Source organism: Diorhabda carinulata, chromosome 3 (genome assembly GCF_026250575.1).
Source record: "Diorhabda carinulata isolate Delta chromosome 3, icDioCari1.1, whole genome shotgun sequence".
NCBI classification, from domain to species: Eukaryota; Metazoa; Arthropoda; class Insecta; order Coleoptera; family Chrysomelidae; genus Diorhabda; species Diorhabda carinulata.
In genome coordinates this window covers 26834882-26854371 of record NC_079462.1, presented here as the reverse complement: position 1 = coordinate 26854371, position 19490 = coordinate 26834882, and the positions used below count along the sequence as shown (strand labels likewise).

At 29.8% G+C, this 19490-nt stretch overlaps 1 protein-coding gene across 3 annotated transcripts; it reads left to right on the top strand.

Annotated features, from left to right (window-relative positions):
* Positions 1 to 257: 257 nt before the first annotated feature.
* Positions 258 to 15296, top strand: LOC130891027 (hamartin). 3 transcript variants are annotated; one of them, XM_057795504.1, is made up of 20 exons: positions 258 to 364; positions 473 to 648; positions 816 to 933; positions 985 to 1129; positions 2477 to 2589; positions 2649 to 2829; positions 2929 to 3002; positions 3060 to 3199; positions 3254 to 3408; positions 3465 to 3551; positions 5656 to 5883; positions 8382 to 8601; positions 8665 to 9199; positions 10707 to 10893; positions 10947 to 11072; positions 12576 to 12728; positions 12778 to 12964; positions 13071 to 13228; positions 13287 to 13532; positions 14827 to 15296. In XM_057795504.1, the coding sequence occupies exons 2-20, from the start codon at positions 561 to 563 to the stop codon at positions 14902 to 14904; spliced, it is 3219 nt and encodes a 1072-aa protein (XP_057651487.1). In that variant the 5' UTR covers positions 258 to 364; positions 473 to 560; the 3' UTR covers positions 14905 to 15296. The 3 variants fall into 3 exon arrangements, with proteins under 3 accessions (XP_057651487.1, XP_057651489.1, XP_057651488.1); XM_057795506.1 differs by lacking the exon at positions 5656 to 5883; XM_057795505.1 differs by lacking the exon at positions 3465 to 3551 and having other exon boundaries at positions 285 to 364.
* Positions 15297 to 19490: the final 4194 nt, after the last annotated feature.

Here is a 19490-nt window from a genome sequence, read left to right as displayed (position 1 = left end):
ATTTTTTTCTAATTTAACCTTATCGTGTACATCCAGGTCAAGAGATAGAAGATATTGATTTGAACTAAAAATAAATTAGTACTTTTTGTGATGGATTCTGTATTTGCCGGTAGTTGTTATAAAAAAATATACTTAAGGCATATTCATCATTATTAATCTAACATGAAGTGGCCAATCCAAACACGTATATGTCAATATACTAGTTCGCTATTGGCTAATATAATTCAGCGTGGGACAATAACATACTTTAGATGAATAATACTGAACATCTGTAAGTTGTCAATTGCCACTCAATATATCCGTCAGCTGTCCAAAGCAGCCAAATGCCAGAAACTTGACTTTTCATAAAAATTCGTAATTTAAGGTAATTTTAACTAATAAATACCGAAAATGGACATAAAGTAGCATAATATAATTATTAGTGACACTGAAATTATAAAATTTGTATTCTATGAATTGTTATAAATTTTAGATACCTGTACAAGCACCTATAGTTAAACATGCCAAGAGTTTATTAGCCTATTTCAAATTCATGCATTTATTCTCATTTTTCATACAACATGACTGATATTTTTGAACGACTAGAGTCTAATAATAAAGAGGCTGTTGAGAATGCCAAACAGTGTCTTCGAGAACAATTCATTAAAGGTAAAACTATTATTATTTTTCAAACTTGCATCATGCAATTATATTTATCTCTGATACTTAAGCATACTTTTACAGAATCCAGAAATATTTGTTGTATGTATTTTCTAAGTTTCTAGCTGAACCTTGATATTCAAATATTTCTATGCTAATTTGAATGTTTTTTGTAGTTAATGAGCCTTGGCTACTAAATGGATTATATGATTATTATTTAAGTACAAATTCTCAGAGAGCTATGGAAATTTTGGTCAATATTAAGGAACCTCACCATGTATATTTATTTGATAGGTTGGTTTATCTCATTATGTTAGTTCCGAATAATAAATAATTTACTTATAGGTTATCAGACTCACTGAAAGGTCAAAAATTGGACACAAAAGTCCAGGCTCTGACACTGTTTGGTTATGTAGCTCGCAGACAACCCACTTGGTTATACAAATTAGAGGAACATTCTCTAATTAGAGAATTACTGAGGTCACTGAGAGTAAGTAATTACATAGCAATCATAGCTAAACATAAATTATGTCCAAGTACCTGAAAAGGAGTAAGATATAAATATATAAGACTGTGCTTTTCTTTGCATAAAAACATTTTAATAAATATTAATTCTTATTTATTTGTTTAAATTTTATACTTGATTATTACCTATATTGTAAGTTAAATGACATGCAGAACTTCCAGTAAAATATAAACTTTCTTATATAGGTGCTACATTCAGGTCTCTTAGGCCTATAGCATGGAGGTTATTTCCTTCCAATATTTCCTATTTTTAGCTTTTGTTTCCCAGTCCTGAATTCCTCTTTCAAGTTTTCGATCACCTCTGCTTTTCATATTTTTCATGGTCTTTCTTTTTTCTTTTGCTCCTCCTTGTTTTATGTCTTATCATTTTCTTGTTGCTCTAAAGACTGACATTCTCGTATGTCAACCTTTCTTTGTACATTATTATTTTGCTTTTCATTATTTGTTCTTCTTAGCCATAATTCTCCTTTTTTTACCCCATAGTATCCTCCTGAGTATTTTCCATTCCCATATATTTAACTTCTCTTTGCTTTGTTTAGAATCCACTTTCAGGTTTATTTTGATAAATTTATGTCATATCAAATCACCAATCTCATTTTAAGAAAATAACTGTGTTTTTGTCATTATACCTTCATATTTATTTCTTATTATAGCTTGTACTGAATGGTGTGAATTTGGTAACATCGCAGCTCCTGGAGATATATGGAACTACATTTGAGACATAAATATGTGAAAATAACAATCATTGAAATGATTTTTTAGTTCCTTTCAGATCATAGAGATACCAAAAGCTGATTTGAAAACCATGGTTTATCTAGTTCTTCAAAAAAATGCAAAATATTCCGTAAAAAAGTGTGATTCTTTATATTTTGTAGGTTGTCATATAAACACAACAAATTTAATAAAATACATCAGCTTTATATTTGCGTTGCGTACCAAAATTGAACAAATAAAATAGTACAGTATTAACCTCAATTTCACAACTTACTCAAAAGTAGAAATACGGCCTTTAATATTGTTAATTCAGTTTTAATGGGTTTTTGGTAGTTATTGCACTAAATCAATTGATTATGAAGCACAAATTGAAAATATGAAATAAGTCAAAATCAGAAAAAAACAGGAGTTACTTCAATAATTTCACTAATACATCTCTAAAGTGTGGACATATTTCCCCACAGAGATATCCAGGAGATAAAAATTTGTATCTTGTGTGTTATTTATCAGGACAGTTTTATTAATTTTTAGCTGTTACTTGGATGTTATTGATAACCATTGATTAATTAAAAAGTGTTTTATACCAAATTTTTTTTAGAATGAAGTGGAGCTTCTACCATTGATAAGTGCACTTCTTGTTCTAATTGTATTGTTACCAACGATCCCTTCAGCAATGGGATATTATTTAAGAGACATTTTTGAAATATTCAGGTACTCTTACTACTAATTTTTTTTCTGAATAAAAAATATAATGTTCTGTTACTTTGTAGTCGATTGGCATCTTGGAATTGTAATCCAGGAAAATTTGTTGAAGATCAGTTGATACATATGCAGGTTGCTTTATATGCATTGTTTCTTAGATTGTATGGCATGTTCCCTTGTAGTTTTCTTATTTATTTAAAATATCAGTACAAAGATAAGAATACTCCAGTTTTTGTTCACACAATAAAGGTGAGTCTATATTTCTTTACATCCATCTCTATTTAGTTTGCAATAAAATTAGTCTAACTTTCATTAATTTGAGTTATGTTAAAAATTGTAATTTTTTAGCCTATGTTAAATACTGTGAAAATGCATCCATCACTAGTAACATCCACTGAAGACACTGAGGTTACAACTGAGAGGTAAGAAAATATTCCCATTCTTAAAATTGCAAATTTTTTCATTGTTGGTCATTTTAGGTGGAGAAGTAAGGGAGTTCATGAAATTATTGTAGAATGTGAACACTTCAGCTTAGATTTAACTGACAGATGTCCTCACGATTCCTGCCAATACACTTCAGGTTTTAGGTCTAGATCTGGAACTACAAATTCGACCATCGGTATGTACAGTAACAAAAAAAGATAAGTAAATGAAAATTGATTTAATTTTTCAGAATCTTCATACCACCTTCAAAATTTGAAAAGCTTGGCAACCCTTCAAATTCCAATGACTGAACCCTCAACTCCTTTCTTTACTCCTAGCAGAATGTTCAATTTACATACTCCACCTATAGTTGAAGCCATTCCAACTGGAGTGTCTCAGGTTCAAGTAAGAATTATTCAGAATAGAAAGTTTTTGTATCAGTAAAGAGAATTGTATTATAGGACATTACCTCTCATTATTCACTCAGACAAAGTACTTCCTCGCCAGAAGCTGCTGTGGAAGCTACACCTGAAACTACTCCAGTCAGAGTGAGTAAATATGGTATTTTTTATTATTAAATTTCTAATGAATTGTTATTCAAAGGCTCTTCAGTGGCATATACCATATTGGACAATATTTTTATTCCATAAATACATTTAAAAAAGTAAAAATAAAGATAAAAAACAATGTTAAACAATATTTTATTATAATAAAGGCTCAAATAATCCATTTCTCTCTACTAACACAGTCCAAATCTATTATATAGATGGAAATTCTACCATGAAGTTGAATTATTATTTCTCCTTAATTTTAGTAAAAAATTACTAGGGTGCAGAATTAAAACACCAGAAATATAAAGTTCATTATTTTTTATTACTTTTTAACAATTATTGTAGGAGATACAGAGATTCAACAAAAAAATTACAGAAGAGTAATATGAAACAGAATCTATAAAAACATCTTGTTATGCTTCAGATCTCATTTCTGATTTCATTTTGGTTAATAGCATCACATATTTTATGGCGAGTAAAAGATACCTCAAGTAAATTGTGAGGTGGTTTTAAAGAATTTTGTGAGCGGTTATCAGTTACATCCCAAAGAATTTGATTAAGGTTAGGGCTGATATTGATCATAGCTTGGATTTAGATTTCTTCAAAAGAATTTTACAAAATTGCTATGTTGTACGGTCGAATATTGTTAATCTTATAGAGAAAATTTTATAAAAATAGGGCGTTAGGTAAGGTTAGGTTGTGATGCCAATATATCAAAAATTTATCTTACTTCTAAGGGGTATTCTGATCTAGAAGCCTAAATTTTAGGCATTTTTGAAACTAAAGTAAAAATAATAAAAACACCTGTACCTTCAAAAAATCAGAATTTCAATAAATTAAAGGCCGGTAAAGTGAGGGCTACAAAAAAGACGGAGCACCCTGGTTGACATGATTCCAGCCTTTGAAGTGAACTGGAACAAGAAAATTTGAAAAATTTTTGATCTATAAAGATGTCACTATCGCATTGATCTTAACCTAAAAAAATCCACAAAATGGTGTCGATATGAAATATCAATATTTTTGTCCTTTTCGTATTTTTTAAAAATACTCCAAATTGAAATTTTTTGAAATCCAAGGCAGACGCGATAGAGATATATATAAAAAATATTTCCACCAAATTTCAAAGGAATCGGTAGGGAAAAAATGGAGATATCATGTCAACTACTTCAAAAAAATAGCTTCGATAAAATTTAAATTTTGAGAAACTATTACTAATCCGCCACGATATAAATACCTTGGTCGCACGAAGCATTGCGTAAACCTTTGGTTTGCTATTCTGTATATTGGATTCGTTTGTGAGTGCTAAGTAAGCAGAATGTGGACTAATCCGAAAACAATATTTGTTACCTCTAGTGGTATTCCAAATTAGAATTATCTCTAGCAAACTGTACGTGTGCTCTTCTACTTAATGGAGTTACAAGCACTCTGTGCCTCAATTCATATTCTAACCAACTTGCTTATTTCCGGTTGATAGTGCTACAAAAAATCTTGGCGAAGTCAGATAAATGTGTAAGATGAATTAGGTATTTGGCTTTGTACCAGTCTTTGATTACCGCTTTAGAAGTCAACGGTTCTACCACATGGAATCTGTGTACCACTGATAAAAAATCTGTAATAATCAACGCAATAGATAATATTATTTTGATGGAACTTTATACTTCATTTTACAGTTTTAATTTAGGTTATATACTTGGACAAAATCATTTCTTGAATTCTGGCAAATTCACATAAAAATTAAGTCAGTACAACAAATTTAAATTTAAAATTTTCGCCAAATATCAAATTATGTGTTAAATGCTAAATTATATAAATCAAAATTTGTTTCTATAGAAACAAATTATGATCTATAATGGTAATTTTGAAAGATGTGCATACCTTTTTGTTGCCCTTTATAGCATTTTTACTTTCGTATATGATTATTTATAGGAATTATTGGATTGGGAGACTAGTTCACTAGTTTTCATTAAATGTTATGTTGTATATAATATTATTTGTTACATAACTTTAATGATTGCAGTATTATAATTTCATGCTCTTAAATTCTAAAATAGTCTTTTTCCATAAAATGAAAATCAAAATTAAAGATGTATGATTTTTCTAGGATTATAGGACCATTTCAAATCGATCTCAACCCCTTAATTCCAACATAGCACGTGCCCTAACTAGTTTCACATCCAAAACTAGATCGGGTTCGGTGTCCTCTACTCCTTCACAGTCTCAACCTTCATCACCCATGCATAAGGAATCATCACCATTTAATTTTTCGACCGAAATCAAAGTAGAACCCATTAGATATAAGATTAGCAAATTAAAATTGGATAAATATCAGGTAGGTTTCAACCAAAATATTTTTATTGATGTCGTAATGGTTAATTGAGCAAAAATGATAATGGATTATTTGGATACAGTTATGAATTTATAAGGGGCTTCCAACTTTAATATTTAAACCCATATTGGCTAACATTGTTCCAATAATTGAATAAATACAAAGTTCTAGCCATTTGGACTCGAAAGTATTCAATTCCATTTATAGGCACTGTGAATATGTAAACATTTGATTATAAACAAAGCAAAAGATAGCTAACTACACTATATAGCATTAAATTACTTAAAGTTATGTATCAAAACTTTTATTCAGATTTTCCACAAAGTAGTTCACTATCTGATAAATGGATCGATATATATATTTATTACTTTCCATATTAATTTATAATATATAATGATTATCTTCAAAGTAGAAGAAATTTCAAAATCTTTAGAAACTGTATTCCCTTGAAATAGATTTTTATTCACATTTGGCTAATTCAGTATCAGAATGTCTAGAAAGTCTCAAAATGTTTTCCAATCTCATCTTATGCACAAATAGATTTAAATATGAATATAAAATTGCAGTGTGATTCGAATTTCTTAATAATAACACTCATTTTAATAATAACTGCCAAAAATTTAAGCGGTAAACAGAATGAACGCGAGCATGACGAGCTCTACACGTTCATAAATTTCAAAGATAGTTCAACTTATTGAAAAACTTTGATAACGCACACAATGATTGCGCTCTTTACGTGGAAGTTAACCAACTTTCTACTTTTTACGCGCTGATCGTCGCTGAACGTAAAAAACTTAACCTCACTTTTGTAGTGTAGCTTGTAGTTGCAGATACCATGAAAAATGACATCTCTGATTGAAAGGCTGATAGAATTTGGCAGATTATAGGGAAACATTTTCACATTTGAAAATTCCATGACAAAACTAGTAATTAACTTCGTGATCTAACTTACAATTAGGTTTTTTTTTGTGGAATTTTTTGTTGAGATTTTTCTCAATAAGTTCAAAAGTTGATCATATAAATTCTAATTCATTCTTCTTTGTTAAAAAAATTCGTCTGAATTTATTTCAAAATATGTTGTAGTAAAGTAACTGTAAATATTTCTAATCAAATTGAGGAGTCTCACCTACTAACGCCGTGTCAAATGACGCTTTGTATATGTTTCTACACATTTCATACAGTAAAGTAAATATATAATACATTATGAATAAATGAAATTCATCCATGACCGTTTAAAAACCTTTGTCACCTCTACATACATGCACTTTTAAAGTTATGTTTACTAGCGAACCAGAGTCATGTTCGCGTTCATTTGTTAACAATGTTAACAATCAAAACTAATAATTTGAAATAGGACAAGCAAATTGAGATGTATCAAAGCGCTTAAAAACTAACAAAATACAATGAGGAAATATTCATTAGTTCAAAATAATAAAAGAACAGAGCTCCAGAAACATCTACATCGTCAACATGATCATGGTAGTGTTGGAATGCTTTGACCACAGTATAATATGATTTGTTGTGATGTTGTAGATCGAAACAGCTAGCGTACTCGAAAAGACTATTTATTAATAGTAACACCATATTGCATTGTTACTATTACTGCTTGGTTAACATTGTATAAAAGAATATCTTTGATTGCTTATAATAATCTTAACAGAATGCGATCTAATAAAATAATACTAAAGTGGAACACTGTTACTTTCTATACACAATTAAATATAAACAATTGATATTTGATACGGGACACTTTGTGTATATTTACAAGTCGACTTTGCAAGTTATTCTTATCGAGTAATGCTTGGTAATTATAATCAAGGTCGATTGGATTAATATACCGATTGTTTCAAAAAACAATATCACAACAGGAAACCCAGAACTCATCTAGTTAAATAATAAATACTATTGGAAAACTAAATATTAAGCAGTACCCCATTAGTTTTTTATTTGATTTTTAGCAGGGTAAGAATCCTAAGCATTAATTTCAATTGATCAGGAAATGTTCATACAAAACAAATGATTAATAGATAGTGCAATGGCTATCTAAATGTTTATTTGGTTTGAAGTGGATCAAGTGGTGGAATATAGATCTTTTATGAGTCAACATTCGTCATAAAAACATGGCTTTAAAAAATTTAATAATCAGATATGAACATTAGAGTAAATCATAGGAAATATGATATATATATATATATATATATATATATATATATATATATATATACAACAAAATTCATCATACCTCATTCTTATGAAATTCTTCCTTTTTTTTTATCTGCGAGGTTCATATAAAAATTATATTCCATCTTATTAGCTTGCATCATTAAACATGTTTTTGCTGGGAAACAGTATCAAACTAAACTGGAAACTCAAAAAATCCTCTTTATTCGGATAGAAATTTTATTGCTGCGAATAAAAAGTAGCTAAAACTGGTCAGGGAAAATTAGATCATACTATTTGGAAAAATAGTAAATCAACAGTAGATACAAATATTTTTACAGGCTCCAGATACGTCAGATCTTTCACGAATTAAACATTTGCCCAGTACTTCTAGTCCACTACGCATTACAAACCCCGACATATGTTCGAGGCAATCTAGTTTAAACCAAAGAAGTGAATCTCCTGTCAGTTTAGAAGATGAAGAAGTTTTGTCCATTGTCAGTAAATCTGACGATAATAAAAGTGGAGACAGCCATTTTGTTATGCAAGAAGGGGATGACAGTAAGTATACTTTACAATTACAATACAATTACTGTCTACTTCATTAATTTTAATTTTCAACAGCTGCAGAAATTAAATTGGAAGAACAAGAAAATGGATCGCCTTGTATAGAAGGAGGTCTTCATATGCCGAATTCCAAATCTATGAATAATTTTGCTAAAAGAGTTCAAAGATTGAGGCATCACAGTACCTGTAATCCTGAACCTGTGAAAATTGATACATCTACTGGAAGTAGTCCTGGAAATGGTATATCCTTCACTAATGCAACAGTAAGAAGAGCAGTATCATGTCCGGAAATGAAGAAAAGCCCTACCAATCCGTTAAAAGATTTGGATAAAACATTAGATGAAACTGACGAAGAGACCAACGAAAAAACCGAAAACTTAACTCAACACAAACCAGCTCCTACAAAATCAATTGATGTTAATCATTCTACTACACAAACAGAGAATTTTTGGCCGTATGAACATTTATTTCTAGGTGTGTTTCCTTCTTTGGAAATCAATGAATTGAAACCAAGTCCGGATGCCAGTCCGGCAGCTTCTTACACATATAACGACAGATCTCTTCCACCTTCAATATATGATACGTTAGACCAGTAAGTACCAACCTACAGTAAAAACTTATTTTTCAATTAATGCTATCAGGAAAAATAATCAGTGATTAGCATCTGATAGTATCCTTAGTTTCATTGCATGTTGCTTTACTATATTTAATAAATTTATCTAATATATCTATTATTAAAATGAATTAAAAAACACGAACACTAATCAACCTAATGTATCATCAGAAATCCATGCAATTAAAGGAAGAGGTACTTGCTAGGATTGTAGTAGATTGAAGTATCTGCTCTCGCATATATTAATTCAAATCAATTGAACTATTGAAACGTCACCATTTTAGAAAATTGAATAGTATTCATAAATTTGAGGGGTCTCAAAGAAGATGAGGTCTTACTTTCTGACTATAAAATCTGTTTTGGTTGTTATACTAAAACCTCTAGCCATTCTCCTGATCAGGTTATTTAAGTGTTCCAAATGGAGGTTTAAAAAATACCCTCACATCTTAAGGAAACCAAAAAAAAAAAATGGAGATTTCAAATGAGAATATCAAAATAGCCATAATATTAGAGTTGATCACCTGAAACAACTTAATTTTATCAAGGTTGGAAAAATAAATATTAACTGATTCTGATTTTTTAGTTATTTGCCTTATTATCTATATTTCTTATTAGTAAGTTATTGATTATCAGAGTTGATTTTGAAGAGGAAGATCAACCAATTATCACTAAAGCAGATACTAGCCGATAATAATAAAGATAAACCAGCAGTCTATTTAGACAAAGTGTAGGAGATGTAAACAAAATAATATACAGGACAAAACCAACACTCACAAGCACAACTAGCGCAGTATCCATTAATGGAAAACTGTGTTGGAAGAGAGATAAGTTCACTATTAACAATACTATTCAATTGTACACTAGAGGTTATACAATATACACAGAAAAGAAACAATATTTGATCATTAACATCAATGCTTAACAATGACTCATTAGTTAGTGGTACTAACTAGAATTAGTAGAGAAATTAAAGAAAATAAGTAGAAATCTGCGCAAATGCCTCAATTTGAACGAAATCAAGACAAAATACTTGATAATTAGAACTAGTAATAAAGGAAGTGATATAAAATATAAAAGATCCGATGATGAAAATCATACCTAGGATTAAATATCGATAACAGGAACAACCAAATTGAATAAATTGGTATGAGTTTAACAAGAAGTAATAAGTAGTGCTGATATATAAATGTACCTCACTGAACTTCTCACTAGCATTTTCTGTTAGGCCAAAAAACTTACTGCTAAAGACAATAATATAGTTTATTTCTTTTCCAAGTAGCTCCACACCTCAAGATATCCAGTTTTATTATATACCTTAAGCTGATGGCTTTTTTCTAACAAATAACTAGTTATTTTTCAGTTAATGTTCGAAATATAACTGATAACATAAAACTATTTATATCACTTCCACTCCTCCAAAAATTACAACGTTTTATAGGCAGCAGCAAATGAATCTCTATTTAGGCTATTTTGGTTTTTATTACAGTTACATTAAAGTTGCAGTTCGTACATATGAGAAGAATAGTAAGGAGCAGCTAAAGAACCAGTTGGAATTGGTATACCAGCATCTTTTATTTGAAAGACACAGAAGGGAAACACATGCATACAGAAATAGGAGACTGCTTGCAGATGCAAAAAGTACAAGATCTCTAGAAGAATGTAATTCAGCACTGGTATGTACTCAATTATACATAATTTACCTCGATTTTAAATAGTATTATTTTAGAGAGATACTGTACAGCTTCAGCAAAAAGATTTGGATGATTTGAGAGCCCAAATTGAAATATGCAAGAAAGATTGGTTGATGGAAGATAAAAAACTTAATAAAACAATAAAGTATTGGGAAAATCAGGTAAATCGTTTTAATCGTAGAAGAAAATATTTCATAGCAAAATACATTATTTAAAAAATTAGCAGTGTCTAACTTGATTAGAAACATATAATTTATTATATTCCAACTTTTCAAGAATCTATTAATTCTCGGGGAATTTACTAATTGAGAATCGTACGAAATTTTATGAGAAGATATCAAAACAATTTTCAAAATGACAGTGTACATAAATATTTATGCCTATTAAAAATTGGTATTCAAATAGAGATATATTTTTTTGTCACAATTTCTCAAAAATTATACATAATCTGATAGCCACATAAGCGCATTAAACTTTTTGGTCATAGTAATACAGTTTTGGTATAACTACTTGTCACCAAACCCATCTTTCAATGATTGAGAGACAATCAAACAATATTGTATTTCCTCACTTTGATAATACAAATTATTCGACATAATAGCAATCAAGATTAAAATATTTATTACTTGGAAGAATTATATTACATGCCAATTTAAATTAAACATCAATAATTCAGTTACCATTTCCAGCAAAATTAATGCAAAAATTACAATTTTAATAAATAATAAAACAATGAGAAAGTCCATTTCAATAGCGCACCGTTTCCAGCTTAATATCATCCACGATATGCTTTAAATTTCATTTTTGTCTAGAGCATATTTCAATGAGCATAAAAGTTAAATCATGAAAATTGAAAGGCGGATTCAATAAAGTTCGTAAACGACTATATTTTACCTCCAAAATTGCTCTATCTAGATTGTGGTCAGGGCAATCACATTGCTGGGATTTTTTTCGACAAAGAGAACAAAAGTTACTATTTGTTCAATATTTCAATAATTGATGTCATCTCAATATTAATGCCACCCCACATCATAACTAATCTGCTGCAATGTATATACCTTGTATGAATAATTGAGAAAACATTTTACTCGTTTTTTATCTTGGTACTTATAGATAATTTCCAAATTGGCAAAACCTGTACTGATTTGGGAACATTTCAATGTACCTACTCCAAATGATGTATAGTAAACTATCATGCTCCTTTTGCAAGAACTCTAGGCATCAAATCGAAACCTTTACTTTGCTTATCTTATTATTTATTTCTAGTTGTTAGTCCAAAACTAAATGTTGGCAAAGCAAATTACACAGAAGTCATCGACTTATTTCTATCTCTGTTAACCTCTTTAACGCACTAGATATGGACGATTTTTCACATGCAATATTGGTATTTAAAATTCATGTTAGAAGTTCAATTAAATTACAGAGTTAGTAGATGGTATATTTAGTCAGAATGATTTTTTTTAAAAAAACCATTTCTTGCATTTTACCAAATTTACATGTTTTTCACAGCAGTGATAAATATCGAAGAGTTCTTATTAATAATAAAAAATAACCTCATTACAATTTATATATTTTCATTCAAAATTTAAGCCAATCAATAAATTATTCGTTAATTTTGCTGGGGAGAATATTATTTCTTTTTAATTATAAATTTCCTGTTTCAGTATAAATCAGTTCAAGATGAATGCAAGATTTTGCAGGCAAACAATGAGTCTTTGCTTAAAGATATTTCAGATTATAAAACCCGAAACGCTTCATTAGAAACGCAGTTATTAGACGTACAAGCTGATTTATTCGAGGCATTTGCTGAATTGAATGTGAGGACAATAATTTGATTGATTCCCAAATGCATGTGACTTTTCGTAGGTAGCAAAACAAAAACTGCAACAAGGAGAAAAAGGTAAAAAGGAATTAGAGGAACTTAATCAAGAGTTGTTACTCATAGGTGAATTGCATTTGAAATACCAGGAGAGATTAAAAATAGTCGATTGCGGTAAAGTTGACCAAAGCTTATTAGAAGATGTGAGAAAAGCTTGCAATGAAGAGGTCAGGAGTAAGTTTTATGATTTTTGTCCGTGTACTACCTTTAAATCGAGTAAAAATTTGGAAATAAACATTTAAAATCATACACTTTTGTCTGATATATGTTCTTTTTTCAGATCTTAATGTACAATTGGAGACAAAACAGGCAAACATAGAGGCATATAGAAGTAGAGTTGTTGAATTGGAACATGCTCTCACCATGAAAGATGATTTAATACTGTCCCAAAAACAGATGATAGGCACAATTAATGAAGGAAAATTCGAAAAATTAGAGGTAAACACTAAAGTTGTTATTAATATTTATACAAAAAAATTAAATAATGTTATTGAAGGCATTAGAAAGCAAATACCAGACTCAAATAGTTATAAATAGAGGCCTCGAGGAGAAAATAATGGAATTGTGGCAACGAGTGGATTCAGCTAAAAGACATGTTGGTTCTCCAGACACTAGCAGTTGTCACGAAGTACAAGTTACAACGACTGCTGGTCTGAGTCCACATTCTTCACCACTGTCTGCTTCTTTGGCATCTTCCGAAGGCAGCACTGCTTTTCATGAAAGAGAAGTTAGAAATTTACAGGTAAAATACATAATTCGTTTCAGTTATTATAGAAAATAAATCAACTCTCATTGTATTTTTGTTAAAGGTATAAGTTAAAAAAATTCTTAACCTCGATACCAGTTAATAAGTATGTAACTCACTTAATCTGTTGGATTCAACATTATGTTGTAACACCAAGGTTTTAAACTTATTATTAACAGAAGTCAAGGTGTATACAGAAATAATTTTATAACTTTCCACATACAATTTTGACCTTCATTAATCTATCAACTTCTGTTCACTTATGTTTCCTCCCATAGTGCGCTGCTTTTATAGCCAACCGGAGGTAATAGAAGATTCTCGTAAGTTCTTCAGAACATGTTGGAAGGCGTTCTAAATTGTTTAATAACTGCACAAACACAAAGGCAAAAGTCCAGTTACAGGAGAAAAGATAATAATCGATCTAGCGTCATTTCATCGAGCCCTCCTTAGAATAATTCTTCTTGAAAAAACTATATACCATAGACATGACTCTGATCACTTGTTAAACTCATTTCCAGCTTAAACTTGTTAATCTGTACTCATTTGATTATAATAATGCTCTTGGTAATGGACAATGGGATTCAACAGCAAGACCTGTCCAATCGAATCCTACAAGATTTACCCATATTAGAACCATTGTTTTTTTGTCCACAACTCCATTACCTTATTCATTTGTGTAATTCATGCAACCACAATAATGATAGTTAATTTTCCCGAAACCATGATCTCTAATAATCTTTATGGATCCTTTGCCGTTCCTGCATAATAGATCCATGCACCTGCCCTTACATATTTTTTGGAGACATTGGTACTATTTGTCTTCTTTGAACTGTCGCGTTCGTCGTACTTTATTATTTATTTATTAATTTGAAAAACTTCATTTTTACTTTATATATTGATGCTTCACAAATCACTAACTACCCTCTCCTGCTATTTGTGCAGAACTTTGATACGCAATTCTTATATATATATATATATATATATATATATATATATATATATATATATATATATATATATATATATATATATATATATATATATATATATATATATTCTTATTCTGTTTTTGATACCACTAAAATTTTTTTTATTAATTCATAGGGGAAAAGACCCTTTTCTTTCCCAATTCATGCAGACCAAAGGCAATAATAGTTTTCCACGGTTTGGCAGTAGAAGTATACTGGTTCCATTAAAACAATCTCAATTTTTGGTTGTATGTCTCCATAATAAATTTTTCATCTGTAAAAACCCAACAATACCCTCTTTAGCCAAATATTTTTTTTTCTAGGCCATAGTAGACCAAAGAGAAATACCATCAACATCCAGGTTTGACGAAACGGAAGAATCATTCCCCGAAAACGATTGATGATTATATTTTCTGAGAAAATCGACTGATTTTTCACAATTTTTAATGTATTTTCTTATTTATAGAATTGAAATTACGACGGCCATAAGAAAAAAATCATAATTTTGGATTGAATATTAGCGTGTAAGCTTATTCTACTTAAATAAGATTCAATTCCCCTCACTTTTCCTATACAAGAGAAAAGGGACTGATGTTTTAGTAACAACTTATTGATATTAAACCGTTGATCTCTAATTTGTTTCTGTATTACTATCAAGTGTAATATTTTAGATTGACGGCTTAATTTGGAAGAAACAATTTTTGAGCACAACTATATTATTATTCTTATATATATTTATATAGCTCTCGTCTTTTATGTATTATACTTTGAATTAAATATTTTCTGTAATTTATTTCTGTTTCTTATGTAGTGTGTCATCAGTATTGGACCAAATTGTAAATAAAAAAATATGTGTCCTTTGTTCAATTGATCACTTATGGTTAAGTAAAAGACTATATTTAGGTAAAAAATTGATATAGTTGCCTTTTTATGTTCCCAACTATTTGAAGAAGATAAATTAATGAATGTTTGTATCAAATATTCAGTATTTTCAACTACTCGGTAATGTTTTATTCGCTATTATCATTTTAATCACTTTTTTGAAGAAAATTAAATAGTTGTGTTTAAAACTTGATTCGAGAAGATGAAATATCCTTCAGTTTTTTTTATAAAATTACAAATTGAATATTGATTCTTACACATTATGTGTTGTCAATATTTTCCACTCAGACCAATATATTTAAAGAACGTTTTTTGAATTAATAACAAAATAATATATGTTATTGCTGAATTATATTGTCATCAATCTAATTTTGAAATCATTTTTATTAAATGTATATAGTAATTATCAGTTATCTTTTTTACTCACTAACCAATTTATTGCAACAAATAAAAATCAGGTCACAAAAAATATTTGAAATTTTGTGTTGTACGAATTTTTGTGCTTATTGTTAGTTGGCAAAGGACATACCGCTCCCTTATCATATTTTCAACTCCAGTCCCAAAAACAGAATGATTAGAAAGCTTTGGAACTTAAAACAGGATAAAAAAACATAATGGGTAGAATAATTTCCAAGTACCAAATTTGATCATGTTATTTATGTGGCCTTTAAAATAGTAAACTAGTATTCAGTTTTTTGTTGGACTACATTTTTGAGCAACTAAAAAATTATACTAACTATATCTATAACTACATGGTAGAGGTAGAACAATGCAGTTTAAATGTCGTGATTTAATCATCAATATCTGGCTGAGGAGTTGAAGAATTAAAAAAAATACAACAATTATGTCGATATTATTACATTGCATATCAGTGAATTTGAAAGATTTTCAATATTAAGTGAGCTTAAAGGTTTTGTTAGTTTTTTTGTCTTGCCTCTATAATAATAACGGTGTATTAATTAACAAATTATTCGGTAGTGCAATTTAAACATATTTAGAAGAAGAAATATTTGCCTTTTTTGGATCAACATATTTATGTAAATCCTTATGAATGCCTAAAAGCAAATATTGGATTAAAATTAACAGAAGAATATTTGAAATTGTGTAAGAATAGCCATAAATTCATATTTACCAAATTTTGGGAAACTTATGCAATATCAAGTTTTGTCCAATTTAGTATTTACAGTGTATTTTTAAGTAAGTATTTTGGCTTAAAAAATAAGAAAAGAATATTTTTTCCATTTGCTAAAATTTTTTGTTTATTTATTTCTTCACATTTCAATTTCTTTCTTTAACCGGCGCTACGGTCCTTTGAGAACCAGGGCCTTCTTAACAATCGACTGCCAATCCTTTCGGTCCTGTGCATGGTGCCTTCAACCAGCGAAGTTGCTGTCTTCCTCTCAGTCGCCTTCCTCCAGGAACTCCATACTTTGCGCGGGTATCGATCAGAAGGCATCCTCTCCATGTGAATTTAATAAATATTATGCATCCAAAAGTAACAAAATATTTTGTTTTATTTATTTGCCATAATAAATTTGAAATTCTTATTACTTATTTATGAAAAGATGCAGGAAAATTTAAAAAATTGTTTATCCATGTTTATAGTCGTCCTTAAGGAATAAAAGTTTGGTCTCATCTGCTTTACAGTATTTGGAACATTTTTAAATAACGGAATGAAATCAATGTCATCAATTTTAATCTATGGCTGACTTTAACAAACACGGATGAGACGTTACTATCGACCTTTGAGAGAAAAATACTGAGAAAAATTTAAGGGGCTGTCCAAGAAAATACCGACTGGAGATATAATTTTCAACTCTACAACTTGTACAGAGGATTAGGAAACAGAGACCTAATAACGACAATCAAGATTGGCAGACTTAGATAATGACATGTAGCATGCATCAACAACAGCGTGTCCAAAAAAAGAACAGGCAAAAGGAGACCAAGGCTAAGATGGAGGGACAGGGTCTCTGAAGTTGCTTCAAATATTTGTGCTGCGACCTAGATGGTCCTTGTAAGAGACTGGAAAAAATGGCGTTCGAGGTTCCCCTATAAGGCTCTAGTGCTAGTGATGATGATAAATAATATCAATATACAATGTACCAGTTTATTTTTTAATAAAAAGTTTCAAATAAATTATAAACTTGACTGTTCCAGTGGATTTCCGTTCCAAGTTATAAGAGTGTAGTGGAAATGTGTGTTGTTGAATTGCCATAAGCTCAGCTATTATGTAGCGTATGATAAAAGTAACTAAGTGCACTTTTTTATATTCAACCACATTATATGTTGATATTATCATTTTCCATAAGCTTAAAAGTAACCAAGTGAGTATAACTGCTATAAATGCTCATTAGAGAAATTTATAGGTTACGGTCGGTTTCATAGTACATTTAAAGGAAGTTTTAAATTGAAAGTTTCCATTAAGTTGCTCGTTTCATAATTGCCATCCATTTTGCCTAAATGTTCTCTCAAAGCGAACTTTAAGGTAAAGATAGAACTGTTTCTCTTTGGCATGAAAGGTATGACTAGATATCGTGCTACATTAAGTTCGAGCACAAACTTATTCGAAGAGGAAAGTATTGTCTGAAGACGAAAACTATATCGACGATTTGGAATTTTTCGAACAGTTTTGAATAACTAAGCCTACATTTACTGTATCATTGAATCAAATTGATTGAAATAGAACTACCTACAAATAGGTAAAATACCAAATATGATTCACACAATTAATAAATTGTTATCTTATTGTATTATGTAATTTTAGGGGTGGGTGTATGCAATTTGTCGTATTTAGCTTAGAGTTGCTAAATCTTCGTACGGTCACTTTCGCGTTGAATCCTCTTCCAGCATTTTTCCATGCCTGTGTCTAAAGGAAAATAAACTTTAACTAGATCAATATACCATCGGTCCATTTTGATTCTAACGTTTTCATTGCAGAAATTTTTTTTGTTGCTTTATTTCAGAAACATCTGCATATTTCTTCAGCTTCTTAAGTTGTTCTTTCCTGAAATTGTTACTACCTAAAAAAATTATTGAAATTGAAAATATTGCAACAATCATGTGAAACCTTTAATCCTTATAATTAAAAATAATTGTTGAAATGAAAAATTGAATTGAAGAATTAAATTGGCAAAAACAAAACACAACTACACTCCACCAAAGATCAAGACAAAAGAAATGTTAGTGACTAAATAAAACACTATTTAACACACACTATTTTGTTTCTTTTTCTAACGTAGAAACCTTTTAACGTCTTAAGCTTGGTTTATGCGACCAATATTAAAACTAAATTAACATTAAACTAGTAAAAAAGTTTCTTGGTGTAAATATTTTGGTTTATGTAGTAAATTAGTGCATTTTGTTTCCTTATTTCTTTTTGTAAAATGGGTCCTTTTTTGTCATACAAATGTGGAAAGCTCCTGACACTGTCTATCTGTGCTCTATCGTCTAAAGGACATTGCTGACTTCCAGACATTGCTTTTCCCTATTTTTTTGATATCAGTTATAAAAATAAAACAACACGTCGGAAATCGCCACAAAATTAAGGAATTAATAGTGGGCGAAATCTTAGTTTAATCTAACTTTACTGTTAATTTTCTGCATGAACTATAACTACCATTTCAGTGTCTTTTAACTAGAAATTTAATATGTTAATTTTGACTGCATAAACCCAGCTTTTAAGAAGTCTTTACTTTAGAGACCGTTACAAATCGATTATGGGATCACTTCACAACTAAGTCAAAAGGCCCTTTAGTCTAAAGGAACCTTTAGTTAAAGTGTCAGGGTGGGATTATGAAACCGGTCGTTAAAGCTTTTGATAAATTTTCCTCTAGCGCTTTTCTTTGGAACTGCTTATTTCTTTTTATAAAATTAATTCAACCTGTTAACTACACGTAAGTAAATACTGTTAGCATCTACCAATATAGAAAAATATTTTTTTAATCATTTAAATCGTTTAAGTGCAGATCTAGAGGAATTCTCGAAAGTCGCTCAAAATCTGTCATTGTATCTAATAGCAGTTTTGCTTAACCGGTTAAAAAAATAGTTCTTGAGATTAAGGGATTATTGGCCATTAATATGACCCAAGAGGGTTCGTATCAAA